General features: G+C 43.5%; 1 protein-coding gene across 1 annotated transcript in view; it reads right to left on the bottom strand.

Annotated features, from left to right (window-relative positions):
* Positions 1-21,997, bottom strand: part of TRPM3 (transient receptor potential cation channel subfamily M member 3) — a 466,889-nt gene that overhangs the window by 158,891 nt on the left and 286,001 nt on the right. Inside the window, exons 10-12 of the mRNA XM_029615931.1 lie at positions 18,832-18,932; positions 17,738-17,872; positions 10,644-10,694 (exon numbers count right to left, since the gene is read on the bottom strand). Coding sequence (XP_029471791.1) covers positions 10,644-10,694; positions 17,738-17,872; positions 18,832-18,932 — 287 coding nt within the window. The remainder of the gene's footprint in view (positions 1-10,643; positions 10,695-17,737; positions 17,873-18,831; positions 18,933-21,997) is intronic.

The following is a 21,997-nucleotide window of genomic DNA, read 5'->3' as shown; positions in this document are numbered from 1 at the left end:
CACGGTAGTCCTCACAGAAGATTTGACGTGATTTGGAGTGAGGAAAGTGAGACTAAGATGAGATTGCTTCAGTGTTCTCTCGCCCTAGCTTGATAATACCTTGGTAGAGAGTCCATCAAGCTAGGGCGAGAGAACATTTCCTCACTCCAAATCACGTCAAATCTTCCTGTCACAGAGGCCTAGACTGAGTGGAAAAGCACCCAAACACCTTAGGAAACACTAGTTTTGTGTGTGAGAGTGTGTGAACATGGTGTTTATTGTAACTCTAATCCTTTCTAAGGTAGTAGGAAAGGGTTTCTGGGCGGGGAGATGCAAAATATGTATATGAAGCAATATGCGCAATATAACGTGTGTTAGAGTACTAATGTGGTTTGATGCATCTCCCTGTAATTAGCTGCTTAATTTTACTCTACCCTGGATTACCTCCAGACCGCCCTGGCAGTGAAACCAGTGGGATTTTTAAAACCTGCACTTTGTTCAGCTAAGTCTGGAGCTTAGCTCGATAAACTGTTAAAATATGGTCCTTGCTGACTTTTGCCTTCTTAAGCCTTGACACAGTACACATCAAATGTGCTAGAAACATACCATATCAGCCCAATTATAAAATGACACAGAGTATTTTAATTATTGTATTTAAAATTATTTATAATCCACACCCTCTGAGGTTTGGAGGCAGGGCACATAAGAACATACATAAAATCCAATATTTAACATAAAAACTGACATGTGGACGCTGTTGGGTGAAGGGGAGGGATAATTAAGGGTAAAGAGTCAGCTGAGTGTAATTGCCCATTGAAGCATGAGAGGGGATCAGGGGCATGCTGAATGGCCACTCAGCCATTATACTGGGCAGGCGCCTTAAAAGCACTAATGAATAAAAAGGTCTTGTGGGCATTTTAAACATTCTTTAGTGTTGTTAATGCTGTGGAGCTGTGAGGAAAGAGAGTTCCGTAAGATGGGGCCAGCTATCGAGAAGACTCTTTCAGGTGTAGAAGCAAGGCGAGCACATTGAGGGGAAGGAATGTCGAGGAGCTGCTGAATAGAGGAGTGGAGGGTTCTGCCTGGGGTCTACAGTCTCAGTGTGGAGCTTAACCAGGGGGAGGTGATGCTATGAGGGAGATTCTGTATGATGGTGGCCAACTTGTATTGAATACTCCACTGTAGCGGGAGCCAGTGCAAGGAATATAATACTGGGGTAATATGGTCACAAATATTCAACCTAGTCAGCGAGCGGGCTGTGGTATTTTCAGTAACTTGTAGTGCATGAATGGTGTCCTGGGGAAGACCAACATATAGGGGGTAATTTTCAAAAGGAGTTACATGCGTAAATGTAGCTACTATTGTAGCAATTTTCAAAAGCCATTTACTCAAGTAAAGTGCACTTATGTGAGTAAATCCTATAGACAAGTCAATGGCATATATTGTAGCAATTTTCAAAAACCCACTTACTCAAGTAAAGTGAATTTACTCCAGTAAACCTGGTTTTTACTCGAGTAAATGCTTTTTAAAATCAGGCCCATAGAGAATTACAGTAATCAAGTGATGAGAAAATGAGTGATAGATGTATGGTTCTAAAATCGGAAGAGTCAAGGAAAGTTTTGAGCTGATATAATAATTTCACCTTTGCAAATGAAGTTTGGATTATGGCAGAAATGTGTGGCTTCATGGATAGGGCTGAGTCAATTGGTACACCTAGATTTTGTGCTTTTTGATATATCTTAAGTATTTGGTTGTCAAAGATGAACGTGAGAAGGATGGAATATTTTTATGAGTGACTTAATATCACAATTTCTGGGTTTTTTTTGTTTTTTTTTTAAATTAAGTGCTAGTCTATTGTGAGACAACCAGGATCTGATGCTTGAGAGGCAGAGTGTAGCAAAATCAGTGGTCACAGTCCAGGTGGATTATAACGGGAAATAACACTGTATGTCATCGGCATATAATCTATAAGAAAGGCCTACTATAGAAAGTAAGCACAGAGGGGGATGAGATCAATGTTAAATAATAGGGATGTGAATCGTTTTTTGACGATTTAAAATATCGTCCGATATATTTTAAATCGTCAAAAATCGTTAGGGCCACGATACAATACCAATTCCCCCGATTTATCGTTAAAAAATCGTAAATCGGGGGAAGGGGGAGGGCAGGAAAACCGGAACACTAAAACCCCCTAAAACCCACCCCCGACCCTTTCAATTAAATCCCCCACCCTCCCGAACCCCCCCCCAAATGCTTTAAATTACCTGGGGATCCAGTGGTGGTCCAGAACAGCGGCGGTCCGGAACGGCCCCCTCAATTGAATCCTTTTGTCTTCAGCCGGCGCCATTTTGCAAAATGGCCGCCGCAAAATGGCGGCGGCCATAGACAAAAACGATTCGACGCAGGAGGTCGTTCCGGACCCCCGCTGGACTTTTGGCAAGTCTTGTGGGGGTCAGGAGGCCCCCCCAAGCTGGCCAAAAGTTTCTGGGAGTCCAGCGGGGTTCAGGAAGCGATTTCTTGCCGCGAATCGTTTTCCGTACGGAAAATGGCACCGGCAGGAGATCGACTGCAGGAGGTCGTTCAGCAAAATGGCGCCGGCTGAAGACAAAAGGATTCAATTGAGGGGGCCGTTCCGGACCGCCGCTGTTCTGGACCACCGCTGGATCCCCAGGTAATTTAAAGCATTTGGGGGGGGGGGGGTTCGGGAGGGTGGGGGATTTAATTTAAAGGGTTGGGGGTGGGTTTTAGGGGGTTGGCTCACGATTTTAACGATTTTTCACGATATTTTTAAAACCCAAACGGCAACAATACGATTCCCTCCCCCTCCCAGCCGAAATCGATCGTTAAGACGATCGAGGACACGATTCACATCTCTATTAAATAATGCTGCAAATAAAGATGAGCCCTGAGGGACTCTGTAGTGATAGGATAGTGATAGGATACCGATATGAAGTTGATGTGTCAATTCTCACCTACTGGGATCTGGGTTGAGATATGATGAAAACCAGGAATGGACATTACCAGAGATTCTGACATCAGTACGGCACGAGAGAAGAATCTCGTGATTTAAGGTGTCAAATGCAGTCATAATATCCAGAAGAATTAACATGTATGATGAGAACTGAATCACCAAAACAACACATCCACCACACCATCTGCCTTACTCTGGGAACCCTCAGAGCTGAATATATGTACTCCTGCCTCAGATTGTGCATTTAGAAAATAGTTTAAGGTCCAAACCCACATGTAGCAGACAAATATACATCTAGTATGCACTGCATTCATATCTGTCTTTGTAATCCTCCTTGTGCCTTTTGTAGGAGAAGGTGAGATATCCAATTAAAAAAAATTGCTTAATTAAGTTGTTAAATCATTATCTGCCAGGCCTCTTCTTGATTAAGCAGTAATCTTGCTTTCTTAGTCCTGTGTCTTTTAGGGGGAAAAAAAACTTGTTCTAAGGTGAGATATTCAGGCAAAGGCATGTTTTCTAATAACTTTTTCTAAGCATTGCAATCTGCTTTCTTGACAGCCAATGCCTGACATGCTTCTACTTTACACGAGTCCTTGTGAGACAATGATATACTAAGTGAGGCACAGAAGGATCAACTCCAGAAATGCTTGCACACAGTGGGCATACTGCAGTGCCACTTCTCAAGGGCAAAGAAACAAACAGCCTTTTATTAAAATATTATGAAAACAATAGATCTTTCTGCCAGCATCTGCTAACCTCAAGGGATCTTAGGCTTTCAGTTTCATTCTAGTGCACAGTTTATTCTCATCAGATGCTCTCTTCTAGGTCATGCTTTATCTTTTATATGGGACTAATGTACTGTGTGTGCCTTGACTTACAGCTCCATTATGGTTAATTTTTAAATCACAGCGGAATGAAAAGGGTGTATGGTATATCTCAAATTAAATATGCTGTATGTCTAGAGGCATAGAATAACAGTTTAGCTGACTTAAAAGCAGTTTGCTGCTAGAATTAATTCCTGTACATTATCATCCTATTTTTCAAAGAGAAAAGGCACATAAGCATCTGGTATTAATTTTTAGACTCTACCTCTAGGGAATTTTTTTTAATGATAACAATTAACATTATGTAGATAGCATTTAATGATTGATGCTTAATCACGGCTTGTTAATTAAGATCTGGTTCTCTACAGATTTTATCATTAGATATTGTATGAAATGAGATAAAGGGGCCTATGCACTAAAGGCCATTTAGTGTATGCTCCAAATAACGTGCTATGCAACAACAGCATAGTAAGCACGTTACACTTCTGCGTGGTGTATATGTAAATGAAAGAACATCATTTGCAATAGGTATCCACTAAATAGCATGGTATGCTGCCCTTTGCATTCTATTTAGCATACCCTCCTTAATACCTAATTAGAGACAGAGGAGAGGGAGACAGAGGAGAGAGAGAGAGGAGGAGGAGGAGGGCAGCAGCAGAGGTAAGAAACCAACACCTTCAGGCTTCAAAAATAATTCTGCATTTATTTTTATGCAACACAAAGGATTTTCTAAGCAAAAGATCAACAGAGGATAATGCATTTTCTAACACTGTTGTACACTTCTAAATGCACAAGGCACAATACTATCATGAATGAAAATAAAGGGCCATCCCACAAGATCTTTTCCATGATCGTGCACAAATGTTTCATTGCATGTGTCCTATGTTCTCCATAATCTCAGATGCTTCCCACAGTCTGCAAGACAAGCAAGGCAAGATTTAGACATAAGCAACCTGGGGTGCCAAATTCTGATGGCGCCCAAACACTGGGACTCTCTTTGCTGTCTGATTTCTGGGGGCAAAATATCCCACCGCTGGTCCTCTACCTATGGACACCATAATATTAAATCTGGCCCTGAAGACAGGTGTAGCAGCATAGACAAGACTGCAGCAAGTGAGAGCTAAGTCCCTCACAGAGGGCATTGAGGATGAACTAGAAGAAATTCTCAGGAAGCAGCCTCTTCCTATCAAAACTTAAATGTCCTTTTGCAACCTTTCACCTCTGATCCAGGCACCTCTGACATGACTGTTCCTGAATAATGTGAATGGAGCAGAAGCAGTGGAAGGGATCAAAGTTGCTTAGCTGGATGGAGTACATGGTACTGCTGTCGATCTCTTGGAATTTATTAGTTGATTCTGCCATTGCTAGGGTTAGTCTATTCAATGACCTCAGTAGACATTTGCAGACTTCAGCATGAACAGTTATCAGGGCACCTATGCCTTTTTTCACTTCACCTCCTCTTAATACTTCAGGATAGTTAACAGAGCGAGAATACTTGGATGATGTTGCCCTCCTGAGCCAGTGCTGTCAGATTCCTTGCAGGAGTCACTGTGATGGAGCTGATGGGACTGGCCCAGGCCATAACTGAGCTCAGTCCTTTTCTTGCCATTCTCCAGGCTGGTTGACATCTAAGAGTATGGGCAGGTGCTTGATAGCTCTGATTTATCTCCAGCAGTGGCAGCTGTGAGATCCCTTGGCCTACATCATGTGTGTCTAGGAGTTTGGGTGCTTTTGGCAAATCTGTTGGACCAGGAAAAGATACATCTTTTTCTGATGGACATGTGACTTAGCTATTTTTCTTGGAGGATCTGTTTAATGTTCTGCTGCAATGTTTCACTTGTGCTATTATCATGGGAGTGATTCTGAGGTTGCCAATCTTCAGTGCCAAAATTTTCCATATATGATCCTTTTCTTCCAGAGTTTTTTTTTGTGTGGAGTTTCTTCCAAAGGCTCACTAAAGTAACTAGGGACTGTATTCAGTTTGGAGGACCATATCTCAAAAAGGATAAGGACAGGATGGAAGTGGTCTAGAGAAAGGCAAACCAAATGATGTGGAGTCTGCTCCAGAAGACTTATGAGAAAAGTCATACCTGAAAGGAATTAATGATGCACAAAAAGTTAACATTTTCTGATGGAAAAGAAGTTGTAAATATAGAGATCAATATATGAAACTCCAACGGGGTAGACTCAGGAATAATGCCAGGAAATATTTCTTTATGGAAAGGGTGGTGGATGCATGGAATGCCTTCCAGACAGAGGTGATGAACAGAATGCATCAGTAGCATGTCATCTTCTTAGTGTTTGGGTAATTGCCAGGTTCTTATGGCCTGGTTTGGCCACTGTTGGAAACAGGTTGCTGGGCTTGATGGACCCTTGGTCTGACCCAGCATGGCAGTTTCTTATGTTCTTATGAATGGTAATGAGTTCAAAAGGGTGTAGGACAAACCCAGAGTATCCCTACTGGCTAGAGAATGGAAATGAAGACATGGGGTAACCTCTTTTAACACCTAAATTTTTTTTCTGCTTAGGGGGTAACCTGCATGGAACAGCAGTTACCACCTTCAAAACCTTGATGGGCAAACTGGATGAACCATTTTAGTCTTTATCTGCCATCATTTATTATGTTACCATGTCAAAGTTCTTGAAGAGCAGCTCCAGAATGCAATCCTTTTCTTCCTGAATGAAGCCCCACATTTGTTGGCGTGGTTGTCTCCCTGCTGCTGGAGATTTTGGTGCAGTCTTTGGCTCCTCTTCCATCTCTTTCTCCACCACATCATCTTCTTTCACCTTCTTCTCCTCTGCATCTCTTTTCCATTTTAACGTGTTCTATTACTTTGACAGATACATGAGGCACATGCTTTGAGAAGTCTCTGCCTCCTTTATGTCTGTGCTTTCTTGTGTTCCACCACCTGATGTGTATTGGGCCTAACTTTGGCTATGTGGAGTCCTTACTGCACTTCTGTGGCTTGACTGCTTGACCTATGTCCCTTAGCCCAGCACTCCCTCCTTTCTCACTCCATATATCCTTGCATTGTTGTAGACCTCCTTCTTGTTTACCGCTCATTGTTTACCTTCTTCTTGTTTACCGCTCATGCCTTCCGTGCCCATGCACAGCTTCTTGACCCCTTCCATGCTCCATTCTTGCCCCAGCTACATCCTCTCAGTCTTCTCTTTCAAGACCAAAACTTACACAGAAGACAGATGGACAGAAACATACATGCACTCATCCTCTTGCCCTTAAGCCTACAACAATGGACAAACAATGGGAAAGTATCAAATAAAATGAGTACAAGACACAAGACAAGGGAGTCAGATTTCTTTTCCTCTTCTTAATCTCTGTTTGTCTTCCACCTCTTCTTCTGGGGTCCACTTGTTCTCCTACTCCTTTAGTCAGCAAAGACAACAAGCCCCCCCTGTGCCAGGCTTCCTTTTATAACATTTTTAAGGAGACGATGTGAGGAGGATATGTAGACTGAACATGCTCAGGTTAGCACATGCATGCTATTTGTGCAGCTTCCAAACATACTATTCAGCATTCAAGCACGTAAGGCGCCGAGACGCTATACTACCTGGATTAATATGCATGCTATTACTGTGCACACACGATGGAGATGTAGCCCCCCTCCCTTCATGGGGTGCAGCAAATTTAGGGGGGAGGGGTTCGCAAAGTTCCCCAGGCAGCTCTTCTGTGTCCCGGACCTTTTCTTATACATACCTCACAAGAGCTCATGGAGACATCGGGGTCATCTGTGGGGGAGGGGGTGGGGAAGGATGAACTTCCTGGGCCCCTGGTGCAGTCGTGGATACAGTTATCAAAATCACACTCACTCCACTCTTCTGGATCACTGGTCAGTCGTATTCTTAGGTGGGAAGTACGTCGCTGGGAATTCAGGTAGCAAATAACCTCGGCATCCAAGAATGGTGTTCAAAGAAAATGTACTTAAAATTTGAAAATAAGAATCCAGACCAATATGGAAAAAAATAAGGAACAACATAAGAAAAGTCATAATCAAAAAAGCAATAGTCTCTTTGTCCATGGTAAATCCCCTAGTTATTCTTCTCCGAAATGAACCAGTGTCCAACTCTAGAATTACTTCCCCTCTCAAGTTCTAACAGGAAACGAGGGTTGAAAATATGACAATCCCCTTGTTCATAAATTAGATCTACTAAATACAGATAACTACAACAGTCTCTGCAAAAATGTCAGTCTCAAAAAACTCCACCATCGCCAACCTCTGCTGTTAACTGGTCACAAAGGTGAAAAGATCAAGAAACCAGCCCTCCAAATTAGCGGAAGTTAGCTCTTCTCCTAGGAAACTGGTTCAAAAATCCAAAACTTCAAAAATCTTCCAAAGTTGCAACACTCTTCCACTCTTCAAAATCTCCACACTCCTTGGGTACAATCCACCAGGCTTGCAGAAAGACCTCTCCTGAGCAGTCCTCTGGTTGGGATGAAAAGACCCTGATCACACGCTCAAGGGGATTTTTATACCCCTGAGCCACATCCCACATTCCTTTACTTACTGGTCTTGTTTTTGAGGTTTTTTGGGGGTTTTTTTCAAGTCGAGCAAGGATAAACCAAACCCCTCATCGACTCCCAGCCAGCAGCAGGAGTCTCATGTAAGTGAATGTCATCGCCTGCTGCCACGGGGCTGATTTTCTATCTCTTACTGCAAGATTGGCCCTGCGGCAGCAGGAAATGTCGTTGCATCAACCAACTCCTGCTACAGTCCATGCCACAAAAAGATCCAGTGATGCAGCAGGCTGCCCCAGAAGAGCCCTGGCAGCCTGCTGTGGAGCCCATACCCCAACAGCTGAGAAAGAGAGGACCGATGACCCAGCAGCATGTCGAAGAGGTGGAGAAGAGAGAGGAAGGCCCTGAGCTGTGTGAGTGAGAGAGCGAAGAGGTGGAGAAGAGAGAGGAAGACCCTGAGCTGTGTGAGTGAGAGAGTGAGAGAATGTGTGTGTGTGTGTGTGTGTGAGAGAGAGAGAGAGAGTGAGCAGACCACTGATTGTGAGAGAGTGCTTGAGTATGTGTGTGGTGTGAGAGGGAGAGAGAGAGCCACTGAGTGTGTGAGTGCCTGTCTGTATTTGTGAAAGGGCATGTACATGTGTTAAAGTGTGTGTATGGGGAAGCGAAAGAGGATAAAGTTTGTGCACTCTCTCCCCCCCAAAAAAAAAAACACTAATCCAGAACAATCTCAGGGTTAATTTTAATTGTTGGATGTTATTTGATATGTCTGCTCTTTTAAATATGTTATTGATGTAATATTTGCAGTGCTGTTCTTTTCTGGGTAGGGCAGTTGATGTTTGAGTCCTGAGAGTTAGTGCTGTTTTGATATGGCAGATTTATCTCTTGGGGTAAACTGTATTCTTGGCAGGCTGTGATAGCTTTTATTAGATTGTATAAGTATTATCTCAAAATACTGTACATGAGCTATTGAGACAATATAGCACACATCTTCTGATGTCAATGTCTCTGATCTGACATCTGAAAAAGAGGCCTAAGTAGTTTTAAAAGCTTTTGCACAAAATATTTTTAGGTACAGGTATTTTTTTATTTTGCAGATACTTTTAGGTAGCTTAGCTTGTTGTGTTTACCTAATAGGTAGCCTATTGCTGTTTTAGAGCCTGAGGTAATATTTGTAGTGTTTGCAAAAAGAAAAAAAACTAAAAGGTGTGAAAAGTAATATCATACATTCAAAGTTTATAGAATTACTAAAAGAAACACGTATCAGAAATGTTTTAATGTGCACAAACTTCGTTCCTCTGTCTCTTGCCTCACAATGGGCTGCAAGCATTATCAGGATATGGCACACTAATTAACAGTCATTTTTGGTGTGTAAAAATATGCCATAAACGTACCAATTCAGTACCAACAGTTTATGCACTTGTACAATTTAACCATTTAGTAAGAGCCTAACCTCTAACAAGTTTGCCCTCACTATTATACAATATACTGAAACATATAGGCAGATCACCTCCTTTGTGAAACCAGGAGAAACATGCACCACTGTGTGTATTGTGAGCTTCCCTGGTTTTCACACCTACATGGAAAACACAAAAGAAAAAAGAAAGGGAGAGACAGAACCATGAAGTCCCTGCCTGAACTGCACACAGAGAATATCACAGTATCGTGATTAAAAATATCTTAAGGAAGCATATTCTTTTTTTTAGACAATTCAAGCAGTATATAATAATCTTGAAAAAAACCAAACACAACAAAAAACCATGGGTTGCCTTCTGGACCCAGAATATTTTCTGCAGTACCTTTAACTGGAGGTTAAGGACACTCAACGGCATTTAGTGCCATCTTAAATAATACCATTAAAAACATCACAGGGGTTGAGGATCCACCCCATAGATAAATAAACAGTAAACAAACCAAAATATTCACCTTTCCTTGCATTTCCTTAAAATTTCTTCCAACAAGTACCAAGTGAGTGGGAATTCCCCGCCTTTCTCCCCCCCCCCCCCCCCCCCGCCACCAAATACCACCCTGCAACCAAAGTGCCAATTAAGCAGCCTAAATCTACACCACAGTAGAAAGGTAAAAATGAACAAAAAAAAAAAAGCACCTTCATTTCTATGAGCCAAAGCGCTGTATCCAAAGCATCTAACACTACTGAGACACGAAGCCTAGAAAGGCGCTGGCTACGCATTATGGGGAGAAAAAAAAATGAAGAGCGACAAATAAAGGCTTGTATTCTCTACAACTAAATGGTGCGGTCTGAAATGGGGCAGCAATGGTAAGAGGGAATGGAGAAGGCCTTTGGAGAGCTCATGCAATGCGGAGCCTCTCTCTAAGACACAGACGCTTGCAGTTACTTTACCTCTGGGAGCTGCCACCTTATCTGCTTGGCTCTTACCTTTTTCACGTCCCTGACCAAATGATACAGTGTGTTGGAAGGCCCGTGTCTCTGAAAAACGATAAATGAGGAGGAGAGAGGAGGAGAAAAGATTAGCCAGCTCTGCCTGGTGAAGAGGGTCTGTACACAGCAATGGCTAGAAATGCAGGAGCGTCCTTAGGGGTACTCCATACCTTAACGTCAGTCAGCCGAGAAGACACAATAAAATGCTTCTCCCTCCCTGATCCTCAGCAATAGGAACACTTCCTAGGCTGCCATTGATCCTCTACCTTACAGCATTCCGCTGATTTGCCATGCTGCTCTGGGTCTCAAGCAAACATTTTGCTCCCTCCCTGGATAATTCAGTTTCCAGGTAACAATGAGAATTCTGTGCAAGCTGAGATACTTTTTTTTTTTTTTTTTTCCGGACCCTCCCCTTGCGTCCTCCCTCTTGCCACCATGAGACACATCCAAAGGTTTTGTAGTCCATGAGTTTCCCAGAGAACTCATAAGTCCCTTCGTCAGATGTGAGGTCACATCTGGAAGATGGGGGCCTATGTGCTCTGGGAAACTCATGCACTCCACCACCTTTATTTTTTTAGGAGGTCCTCTAAAATGAATCGCATCCTGCAAAGAATTCTGTTTCCCTCAGGAACGGCACAACCCTTGGAAGTCGGTGCTGCAGACAGTGGTGTAGGCTGCCTGGTTTGGCCACTGCTTTAGAGCTGATAATGACTGACCCATGCTTTTACTTTCCCCCAATCAGTGACTATGAAAAACTGCTAGAGAATTGCACATTTCTTGGTTGAAAGCGTACCTGCTGGTGCACACGCCTTTCGTGTATTTGGTTTTTTAAATAAAACTGAATATGTTCCTACACATTGGCAGCACATTTTTATCTTTTGTTTTAAGGCCGCTGCTTGGCAGGGAGCAAAATGCATTATTATTCTTATGGGAAAAACTGCAAAGAAAATTAATAATAATAATAATAATAAATAAATTGTAACATTTGTTTTGTTGCAATGAACAATTAAGCTTTGACCAAAAGTATTCATGTATATTTTTCTGCAAAAATGGACTTTTTATGTATTTATATTATCATAACCATGCTTCTCATAATCTCAGTTTTATTCTTTCCTATTTTTTCCCACTGTTGGATTTATTGTTAGAGCTCCTTTTTCTTAACTCTCAGGTACTTAAGGCCAGACTTAAGTTTTGGGTGAAAGCAGGGCAAGACAAAAATGTTAAAAAGCCTACTAGTCTATTCACTGGAATGATTTTGAATTAGTGTCTTTTCCGCCCAAGGATTTCATTTTTTTTTGCAAATTTGGCAAGGAAAAGAATTCCATATAGAAAACAGGACAAGCAAAGACTTGCGCAAATAGGACCTAATTTAAAGATTGAGTAAAAGTTCCAGAGTGTTTTTTCCTGCATGCTTTCCTCTTACACAAATGGTTCTCTTAGAACATTTATTTATTCCTCACACAGTCTTCAAATTGGCCCCTCCCTTCCTGGTGCCATGAATGTCTCTGGATTTTGAGACTTTTCAGTCTAGAGTTCTACACGTGGACCTCACATGGTTACTGGACACTGGAAAATTATTCTGGTTAGTAGTTCCTTTGCCCTGCTGCAATTTAGGAACATGTAAACAAACAGACTCTTCAGTCCCAGATATAATTCTAACTGGTCTGATGTATTTTCTAGCAACAGGTTCAACACAAGTTGCCCTTTGCTTCAACAACAAGGGATCTTAGGAGAGCTAGTCCATCTTCCGTGCCATGACAGTACTTCTGAAGTTATTTCAAGATTTCTGAACCAGCCAGCCTTCTGGCCATTAGAAAGGGAATGCCCCCTTGTACCCACAATTACAGCTGTGCTCAAGGTAAGGTCTCAGTGCAAAAATAGTTTAAACAGAAGGGAATCCTCCCAACTGCGATTCAACATGCCTTCTACTCAGGGCCGCTTTAATTTTGTAAAGGGCCTTAGGCAAACTTTTGCAGCTGTGCCCCTTCTATATTTCCCCATATTGACTGCCACCCTCCCTCACCCCCTTCCCCCCCTACCCATACCATTCTTCTCCTTCTTTCCCTCTCGGGCCAGCCCCTTCCAGCTCCAACTACCCCTGCCTCTCTGTCTCCATCCCATGTCCACCTGTTAATCTGATGCCACTGGCCCGCTGCTGCAGCGTTCCTCCTCTTCTGCACTGGACAGCAGCTGCATATCTTCTCTTTTCTTCTGGCCTGTGTGGGCCCATGCGAGTGCCGTAGGCGGTGTCCTCCTACTTCTGGCCTGTGCAGGCTGGCACGAGCATGGTGTTAAGGGCTTTGCATTTTGGGCCCCCTGCTATGTAGGGTCTGGGGCAGCTGCTCCCTTTTGCTCGCAGGTAAAAAGCAGCCCTGCTTCTACTTGGTACACATGACTGGCTGAGATCATACCCCAGTCAGTCCAGAATTTCTGTCTATCAGAAAGTCTGTCTCGGTTCTTTCTCTGGGACAGTCCTCCCTTTAGGTTCTTCAAACATGCCACTTAACACCTGGAATCAGCCACCAGGTAGGGTTTCCACTCTGAGGCATCATGCCCCTCCCCGTCACATAGACACATTCTCTGATCCTCAACCTATGCACACCCAGCCTCCAGCATTCATCCCTTCTTGCTCACTCCCCAGCATTCACCCTCTCACGATTCATCACCTCTTTATCATTCACCCCTCCTTGAGACTTGTCATCCCCTGCTCACCCCTAGTATTCATCCCCTCCTTTTCACTCCCCCCTCCCTCAGCATTCACCCTCTCCTCATTCTGCTACCCCCCCCCCCCCCCCTCAGCGTTCACCCCACCCTCTTCATCCGCTCCCCTAATTATTTATTCCCCCAGTACTCCCTCACTTTTAGTATTGAACTCCTCTCCCTTCCCTCATATCATTCACTGCCTGCCTGGTGCTGTGGCTCCTTCCTCCTGCATCGCTTGGCTGGCAGCATGGAATTAGGAGTCACAAGAGCAAAGAAAAATTGTGCCTATCTGCAGCCTGTCTTCTGTTTCATTATCAACAGGTGACATATGTGGGGACAGAAGGGAAGGGGGGAGTTACAGACAGCCCAGGAGCTCTTGCGTCCTCCTCCTCCAGCCCGAGCTGCTGTGATCCTGCTAACTGCTGGCTCTGGGTTCTTGAATAGGGCCAATGAGCAGCTAGAAGGGCAGTTGAAAACTAGCATTTGCACTGATGGCTTTGTACCTGTGACAGCAACTGGCCTGGCCAGATATTTAAAAAACAAAAAACAAAACAAAAAAAACAAACAACCTTCCAGAATAGCTGAGTAGTGGCTAGTTGGCAACCCTACCACCAGGGGTCCCACCATACTCTGGGAGCTACACCAGAAATTGTAAATTGGTAGTAACAGTAACAACATCCAAGGGCTTCAATTCTGCCCAACTCCGGAGGCAGAAAATATTGGTTGAAAATTGGGAGATAATTTCAAGTCACAGCATTTTTTCCTAAGCTGCATATAAAGCTATTCAGGCCATCTCAGGAGCTGTTTGACCCCATTTCATTAAGATTTACTCATGTGCATAATGTTTTGTGGACCTCTACATTTTGCATGAAGGAGGTCATTGTTCCTTTTCCCTGTCAGAACCTGCTGTGCGGGTCAGGCATTGATATTTATAGCCAGTCTTTCCTCAGCAAGCTTAGCTACTGCCTCCCATGAAACCCTGTGGCAGCAAATGGGTATGAAGTAGCATCTCCTGTCAGCTAATTCTCTGATGTGGATTGACTGTTTTTAACTTTAGGTGAGTTTTCCAAAGGTTTAGCTGGCTTACTTCAAGAGATAACAGGCTTCAATGAGCTATTATGATTGTCCCCCACTGAGTGGCTAAATCAAGTTACCTAGATTCATTATGGGGCTAAATTTAGTTGGCTAAAAACGGGCAGGCCTGGGGACATGGTTGGGGCAAGGAGGTAACTTACATAGCTAGCGACTATTTTTAACACTAACGAGGCAGGTTCAGCTAAGGCCTGGATTTTCTTTCTTCGCACAGGTTTATGAATCCCGGCACTAACGGGGGGAGGGGGTGGGGGGAAGCGGGGGGGCGGGCCTGCGAAAGCCAGCAGCGATCGCACACCGCGGTGTTATCGCTGCTGGCTTTCGCATCCAATAGTGCCATCGTAAAAGGTGGTGCTATTGGGCGCGCTACTGGCGGCGATAAGGGGCCTTACCTCTTCACCGTCAGCGAAGTATCCGCGGCGCCCGCCCCGACGCTGCCCTAACTCCTCCTCTTCCGGTGCTGATGCCGCCCCAATCTAGGTATCGTGTGCGATAGGGTTAGAAAATAACCCCCAAGTCAGGTCAGACAAATAGCAGAGCAAAATCAAGCCAGCTAAGTTTTATCCAGCAGATTTAGGGTGATTTTAATATGAAACCTAGTTGGCTAGCTTCAACAGATAATGTTCTTGCTGGTCAAAATCTAGCTGTTTAAGTTAGGCACTTTGGTGTTTTTCAGAAATGAATCCAATTCTATATTTTTGTGTCTTATAATTAGCTACACTTTCTTTTCCGTATGGAAGACAGAGCTTAATACATCTAGTGATTAGGTGATTATTGTTTTGGATCTGGCACTTTCCTCCTGCTCCTTTGGGTTTACAGATCAGTCAGAACTGGGGCTGAGATCTGGCACCATGAGCCTTCATTTACACCTATCTGAGAAATGTTTGCCGTATTTTATATCTCCTCCCAACTCACCTAGCTAGCCCTGTCATCCCAGCGACAGTGCTCGGCAGGGAGTCCTGCAGCAGTGCCTCTCCTGGAATCCTGCGATCATGGACCCCTCCATCTAGTTACTAAGGGATAGGGACCCTCCCCCCAGAGGCTGTAAATACTGCATCTGCAGCATCCCCAGCACCAGTTGATCCAGGGAGCGGAAGACTCGAACCAGGAATCAAATCCAGCCCCTAGGGAACTGGCTCCGCAATTAGGTGATTTCAATTATTCTTCCATTCTCTTTGTGTATATAGGGCTTGGTTTAACCACTCAGAGTTGTAAGGGAGTTTTTCTCTTAGCCTAGGAATGAGAAATGCAAGAGGACTTGATGTAGCAATGGTTAGAAAATGGATTATTGAGCCGTGACATCCACCTAGCACCACTGCAACTCTCAGCTGAATCCACAACCATTACTGGCCAACAACCAACAGGAATGGCTATCGGAAGGAGCTGTACACAATACACAATGGAATTGGATGGGAGAGAGATGCTGACGTACCACGATGAGGAATGAGACCTTGAGGTGGTAATGAAACAGTGGGACAAGATGGTGGCTACAGTCAGAAGGATGTTATGCTGCATAGAGAGAGAGATGTACGCAGTAGAAAAAAGGATGCGATACAGGACTTTGGTGAGGCCTCACTTAGAATATGGTGTTCAGTTCTGGAGGCCATTTCTGAAAAAGGATAGAGATAGGCTAGTAGCAGCCCAGAGAAAGGCAACCAAAACGGTGAGGGGTCTGCACCAACACACATATGAGATGAGATTTGAGGACATGAACATGTATACCCTAGAGCAGTGATTCCCAAACCTGTCCTGGTGAACCCCCAAGCCATGCTGGTCTTCAGGATATGCTCAATGATTATACATGAGATAAATTTGCATGCACTGTCTCCATAGCATGCAGATTTTATCTCATGCATATTCATTGTGGATATCATGGAAACCTGACTGGCTGGGGGTCCCCCAGGACAGGGTTGAGAACCTCTGTCCTAGCGGAAAGGAGAGACAGGAGGGATATGGTACAGAAATTTAAATACCTGAAAGGTATTAACATACAAATAAACCATTTCTATTGGAAAGGAAAATGTAGAACTAGAGGTCACAGCTTGAAGCTATAAGGAGGTACACTCAGGAACAAAAACAGAAAGAATGGAATGGCCTCCTAGAGCAGGTGGTGGAAACAAAGCTAGCAGCAGAATTCAAAAAAGCGTGAGATAAACACAGCTGATCCATTATTGGCAAGAAGATAGAAACACAATTCCTGAGTAAACCTACATGGAGCAGTGATTCAACCCCAAATCACATTGAAATGATTGCATTGTGCTTCCAAGAAAGGCACTGGGATAATTGTATGGAGCAACAGTTACAACCCTAAACACCTTGCTGGGCAGATTGGATGGGCCAGTTCAATCTTTTTCTGCCATCCTTTTCTATGTTACTATGAGAAACTTCAGTACTTTTGATTGTATTTGACTCAGGACTTGATTACAAGCAATTTATCTCAAGTGTCGGCACTCTGAGGACTAGTTCTTAATTACAGAGCGTGTTTTAACCGAATTCTAGTAGTTACAGCTAACTGTCCTATGGTTTAATATTCTCTGTAGAATTCATAGCTGCAACTCTGTGATCAGCGATCAAAGTACTAAAGCACCCAAAGCAGCATACAGTGAAAGGCACTGTCTTTGGAGGTAAAGCAAATACTTCACATGGAAAATATGTTAAACAAGGTCCTAAGGGCCAGATGTACAGTGCTAAGCGTTTTCTCAAAAGGCAGAGAATGGAAGATAACCCTGTAGCACATCTAAGTCTGGCTGTTAAGAGACTGACTGATGCAAAGATGTAGTTGGTAAATTATCAGTTCTACCCATTTTTTTTAAAATATCTCTCTTGTTTAACTTAGGGTGGGACAATTCAATCAAGTACATTTAGGCTCCTTGCAAGTAGAGATGTCTTTTATTGGACCAGCATAAAAATCATCTCACGTTGATGCTTTTGAGATCACGCAGACTCCTCCCCTGCTTTTGGTCACGTAAGCAAGGATTTATGTGATCTCAAAAGCTCTTGCACAGCATCAGCTTTGGAAGTTTTTTTTCCTAGGATGGCATAATAAAAGGTATTCCAGCCTGCCAGGAATCCATCTTCCTCCAGAATCATTATGGCTTCTAGCGTTCTGCCCTAGTCACATTTGAAGCACCTGTGAATTTTGCAGCCCACCTGCACCAGCTCTCCTTCATCGTGGCTCTTTATCATTAGCATAATTTGGCTGAGATAGATTACATGTCCTTTATTTGTCACATTTGCATTTTAGTCTTTTTAATTAAGAAAGTGTAAGTAGAAAAGATACCTGTACTTGACCCTACCGTATTGTACAATTCCTCTAGTCTGGAGATGGTCAGGAAACGGTGCATGCTTACTCCATTTTCTATGAGCAATTTTACAAAGTCTACTCTGTCCAAGACCAGGGCATCCAGCATAGCTTGCTCAAGGGACCCCACCTACAAAACAAAACTACAGATTGTTCATTTCTATACAGCAACAAATGATGGTTTTTCAAGGGACTTCTTCTGGGTCCTATTTTAATACTGCAATCACAGACAGGAAGCCAGAACAGTACAATAATGAGGGAATCTTCAAAGTAACACGGAGAATCACAGTCGCTTTGTAAATATTGGTGGTCCAGATTGGACAGAGAGAGACAACAGGGGGCGGGGGGCGGGGAGGAAGTCCTGGAGGGAGAGAGGGAGGAGGGCTATAATTAGAAAAATGCACACTGGAAACAATTTGCCTACTTGCCTGTAGTTTATAGACCCATTTATTCAGACATGCGCTCCTTCATTGTTAAAGATACGTACTCTAAGTAGCTCACTTTGTAACATTGGGTTGGAATTCTCTTTTTTTGTGCATCTCATGGCATTGCTGGTAAACAGTGTCTTGGTACGTCTAGGGGATGGGGGCTGGGGGGGGGGGGGGGGGGGGGCTGGAGCTCTCATACCTTCAAGCACTGTTGCTGTGTTATACATTTCATATATGTCTCACATTTGTAAACGGAGAGCTTCACATTTGACGTTGATAAATATAACCTTGAATAGACAGCCACAGTATTGCTGTGTTAAGGGTATTTGGATGAGTTGACCATAAAACTTAAAGCCTGAATGTAAAGCACTGGGGTATCCTACTCACTTAGGGGTCAAGTTAACCTTCCAGCAAAAATATATTCATTGCCATAGGTGAATAAAAAGGTAGAGAAAAGCTGCTGAGAGGCCCCCATGTATCTTGGCAATCCCAAATGCATCTACATTTCTTGGGACTTTAGGCCTGTTCCAACTCTCTACTGCATAAGTGCATATCACATTATTGACTTTATTCCAATAGGCAAGAGGTTCATGATCCCTTAGTGAACATGCAAAGTTGCATTTTCTTTCAGTAGTTGGTTTATAAAAACTCCATACTGTACCGGCCACTGTTGCCCATATATGAATATCTGGCTGCGAGCAATGTCTACTCTGTTCCAGGCTAATGCGAGGCTCAGCTGGTCCGGAGCAGAGGCATTGGCACCTGTTTGTAAAGAGATGAGTGAAATAATATCAGCCATAGATCTACAAAGCATACTGTGATGTGGTCTTGGATACTGATAGATGAAAACTGCCATCTGTTTGACTAATGGGGCTCCTCTTGTACCTGTAGTAAGGACTCACTAAAACTTAAAAACAGTTAAAATGAAAATATGAAAAGCTGTTTGTGGCCTATGTGAAATGAGTTGTGATCTCAGGCCAGCTCCCCTTGGACACATGTCACATCAATACCACCACATGATTTGTTACTAATTTGCATTCTTGTTCGCAATCTCAGCAGAGGCCAAAGATTATAGAGGCATGGAGACTGAATTGCCTTCTCTCTCCAATATGTGGACCCTTCAGGGTAGGGCTGAACCATATTGGAAAGGGAGTTTGGGGCATCTTGCACTTGTCTGCTGGATGAATGGATGGTTTTGGTTTTCAATGCAGTCTATGTGGAACTTTCTGGACAACACATTTTCTAGACAAAATTAATGAAAAAAATGTAGGTATGGTGAAAGTGCCAAAACAAGAATTTGTACTACTATAATACTGAATTGCAGAGTATGGGGCACTAACCATTAGGCCAGGGGAGGGGGGGCTATGAGCCATGAGAGCTGCATGTTGACAAGGTTTTCAGGATATCCCTAATGAATATGCATGAGATAGATTTGCATGCACACTGCCTCAACTGTATGTAAACCAGGCTCTGATTCAATAATAATTGATAACTATCATCCAGTCTCCAGCCTTGTGTAAGCTAGTGGAAATGGTTGACTTCCTAAAGGGGACAACATCCTGCACCATCTCCAATCTGGCTTCAGGAAAAGCCATGGAATAGAATCTGTTCTAATGGCTATAACTAATGGTATCTACCTGCATGCAGACCAAGTTGGTGATTCATTTCTAGTTCTTCTGGATCTTTCTGCCTCTTTTGATACCACTGACCACCAACTCTTGATTACACATCCAAGCAATATTGGCATTGAACTGTTCCTATTTACCAGAACACAATCTGTCACATAGACCAACAAAACATCCAATCCCAGAGATCTCAACTGTGGAGTGCCCCAGGGCTCAGTCTTCTCCCTGATCCTTTTCAAAATTTACATTTGCCCAGTCTTATGACCTCATTCAGGCCTTCAGCATTGAATGCCATTTATTTGCTGATGACATCCAACTTTGCATAAAAATGGAATCAGACCAAATTTCATCCATTTCCAGTCTCAATGATTGTCTAATGGAAGTAGCCCAATGACAGCAATCACAAACTGAAATTAAACACCACCAAATTGGAACTCCTCTGGCTCTAACCTCAGGGTCATCCACTTCGATCTATACCCTCCTTGGTGTTGCGCCCGGTGGTTGCAGACGGCTGCAACCTTTGCTGCTCACCTCTCTTTTCCCTGCTACAGTAATTCTCAAGGCCATGGTGGCCTCAGCATGCAAATGCCACCTCCCTCGGTGTCCCAGGGATGGCGTGGGCGATCCCGTCTGCCATCTTGAGTCAGGGATTACTTAGAGAACGCGTGCGTGTGCCAGGCCCTCTCTTATCCACTTCATGGCGGGAACCTCAGGGTCATCCCCTCTGCATGACGTCACCCGCCAGAAGAATTTAACTCAGCTAAACCATGCTTCCTATGAGTTAACAAGGACTTCCTTCCTGCAATTCCACTCCATTCGGAGACGCTTCGCTTCACTACATGAACTGCTTTCTGAACTTAGAATACCTTAGGTACCCGCTCCTCGGGGGCCTTGTTACATTCTGGCTATCCGTTCCTCAGAGGGCCTTCCTGCCTGCCAGTTCAGCCTTGTGAATACTAACATCGCTTCCACCATCTTGCTGATGGAACCGCTGGTGTACCGTGTGTCTCGGGCCACTACTGTGCTCATCCCAGCTACCTATCTACACTCTGGAGTAAGTACCATCATCTACTTCGCTCTGCTGACCTTCTGCACCTCTTTGAACTACTACTCGCTGATCCTCGGCATACCCCGTGCTGCGGGCCACTACCAGATCTATTCTAAAAGATATCATCTCAAGAGGAGTTCCCTGGCGTACCCTGCTCTGCGGACCACTGCCAGGGATATCTGCATTGAGCAGCTTTTCTACTCTGGACTGTGTCTTTTCTCCATACTGTGGGTATCATCCATGATTCCAGTACAATAAAGTCTCTTACTATTGTGTCCATCTCTGCTGAGGCCACACCCATCATAGTGAGTCCCCACAGGGCTCCTCCCTGTGGGTGGAGTCAGCTCTCACTACGATCCAGAGTCCACAACCACACCAGATTACAACACCTGGCAGGTATTCCTTTGCAACCTAAGGAATCAGTATGAAACCTTGGGATTCAATGTGATCGAAACCTCATGATAGAAACTCATCTCTCCTTCCTTTATTCATCTGCCCCAGATTCACCTACTACACAGCTACCTTGATGAATACAATCTTGTTACCATGATACATGCATTCATCACTAGCCAAACTGATTATTTCATCTCTCTATTTAACAGCATCTCACAATACAATCTGAAGCACCTCCAGCTTCTACAGAAAGCAGCTGCTAGAATCTTGTTCGGGGCCAATGCAACCGACCACATAACACCTACATGTTTTTATTTATTTATTTATTTATTTTAAGTTTTTCTATACCGGCATTCGCGATAAATATCGCATCATGCCGGTTTACATTTAACAAGTGGACAGGGAACAAAAAGGTAAAAAATAACATTGATCCTAATAATAGTAATAAATAATGATAATAGTAGTGATAATAGTAGTGATAATAGTAGTGATAAAAATAGTAGTGATAAAATTTTTACTCAGAGCCAGCTGCACTGGCTTCCAATCAAAAGCAGGATACAATTCAAAACCCTCTGCTTCATCTACATATGAGTGAATAAACAAGTTCTGAGTATCTCTCTCAACTTCTTTTCCCCTACACTCCCACCAAATGTCTCTTCTCTCCTCCACTCCTCTAGCTTCAAGTAGACTATCCTATATGAACTCCATGCCTTCAATTGTTATGCTTCAAAAATCTGGAACAAGCTATCCATATGCCTCAA

The sequence above is a fragment of the Rhinatrema bivittatum genome, chromosome 1 (genome assembly GCF_901001135.1).
Source record: "Rhinatrema bivittatum chromosome 1, aRhiBiv1.1, whole genome shotgun sequence".
NCBI classification, from domain to species: Eukaryota; Metazoa; Chordata; class Amphibia; order Gymnophiona; family Rhinatrematidae; genus Rhinatrema; species Rhinatrema bivittatum.
Note: the sequence above shows the minus strand (reverse complement) of the source record. Positions and strands in the feature narration are given on the sequence as shown.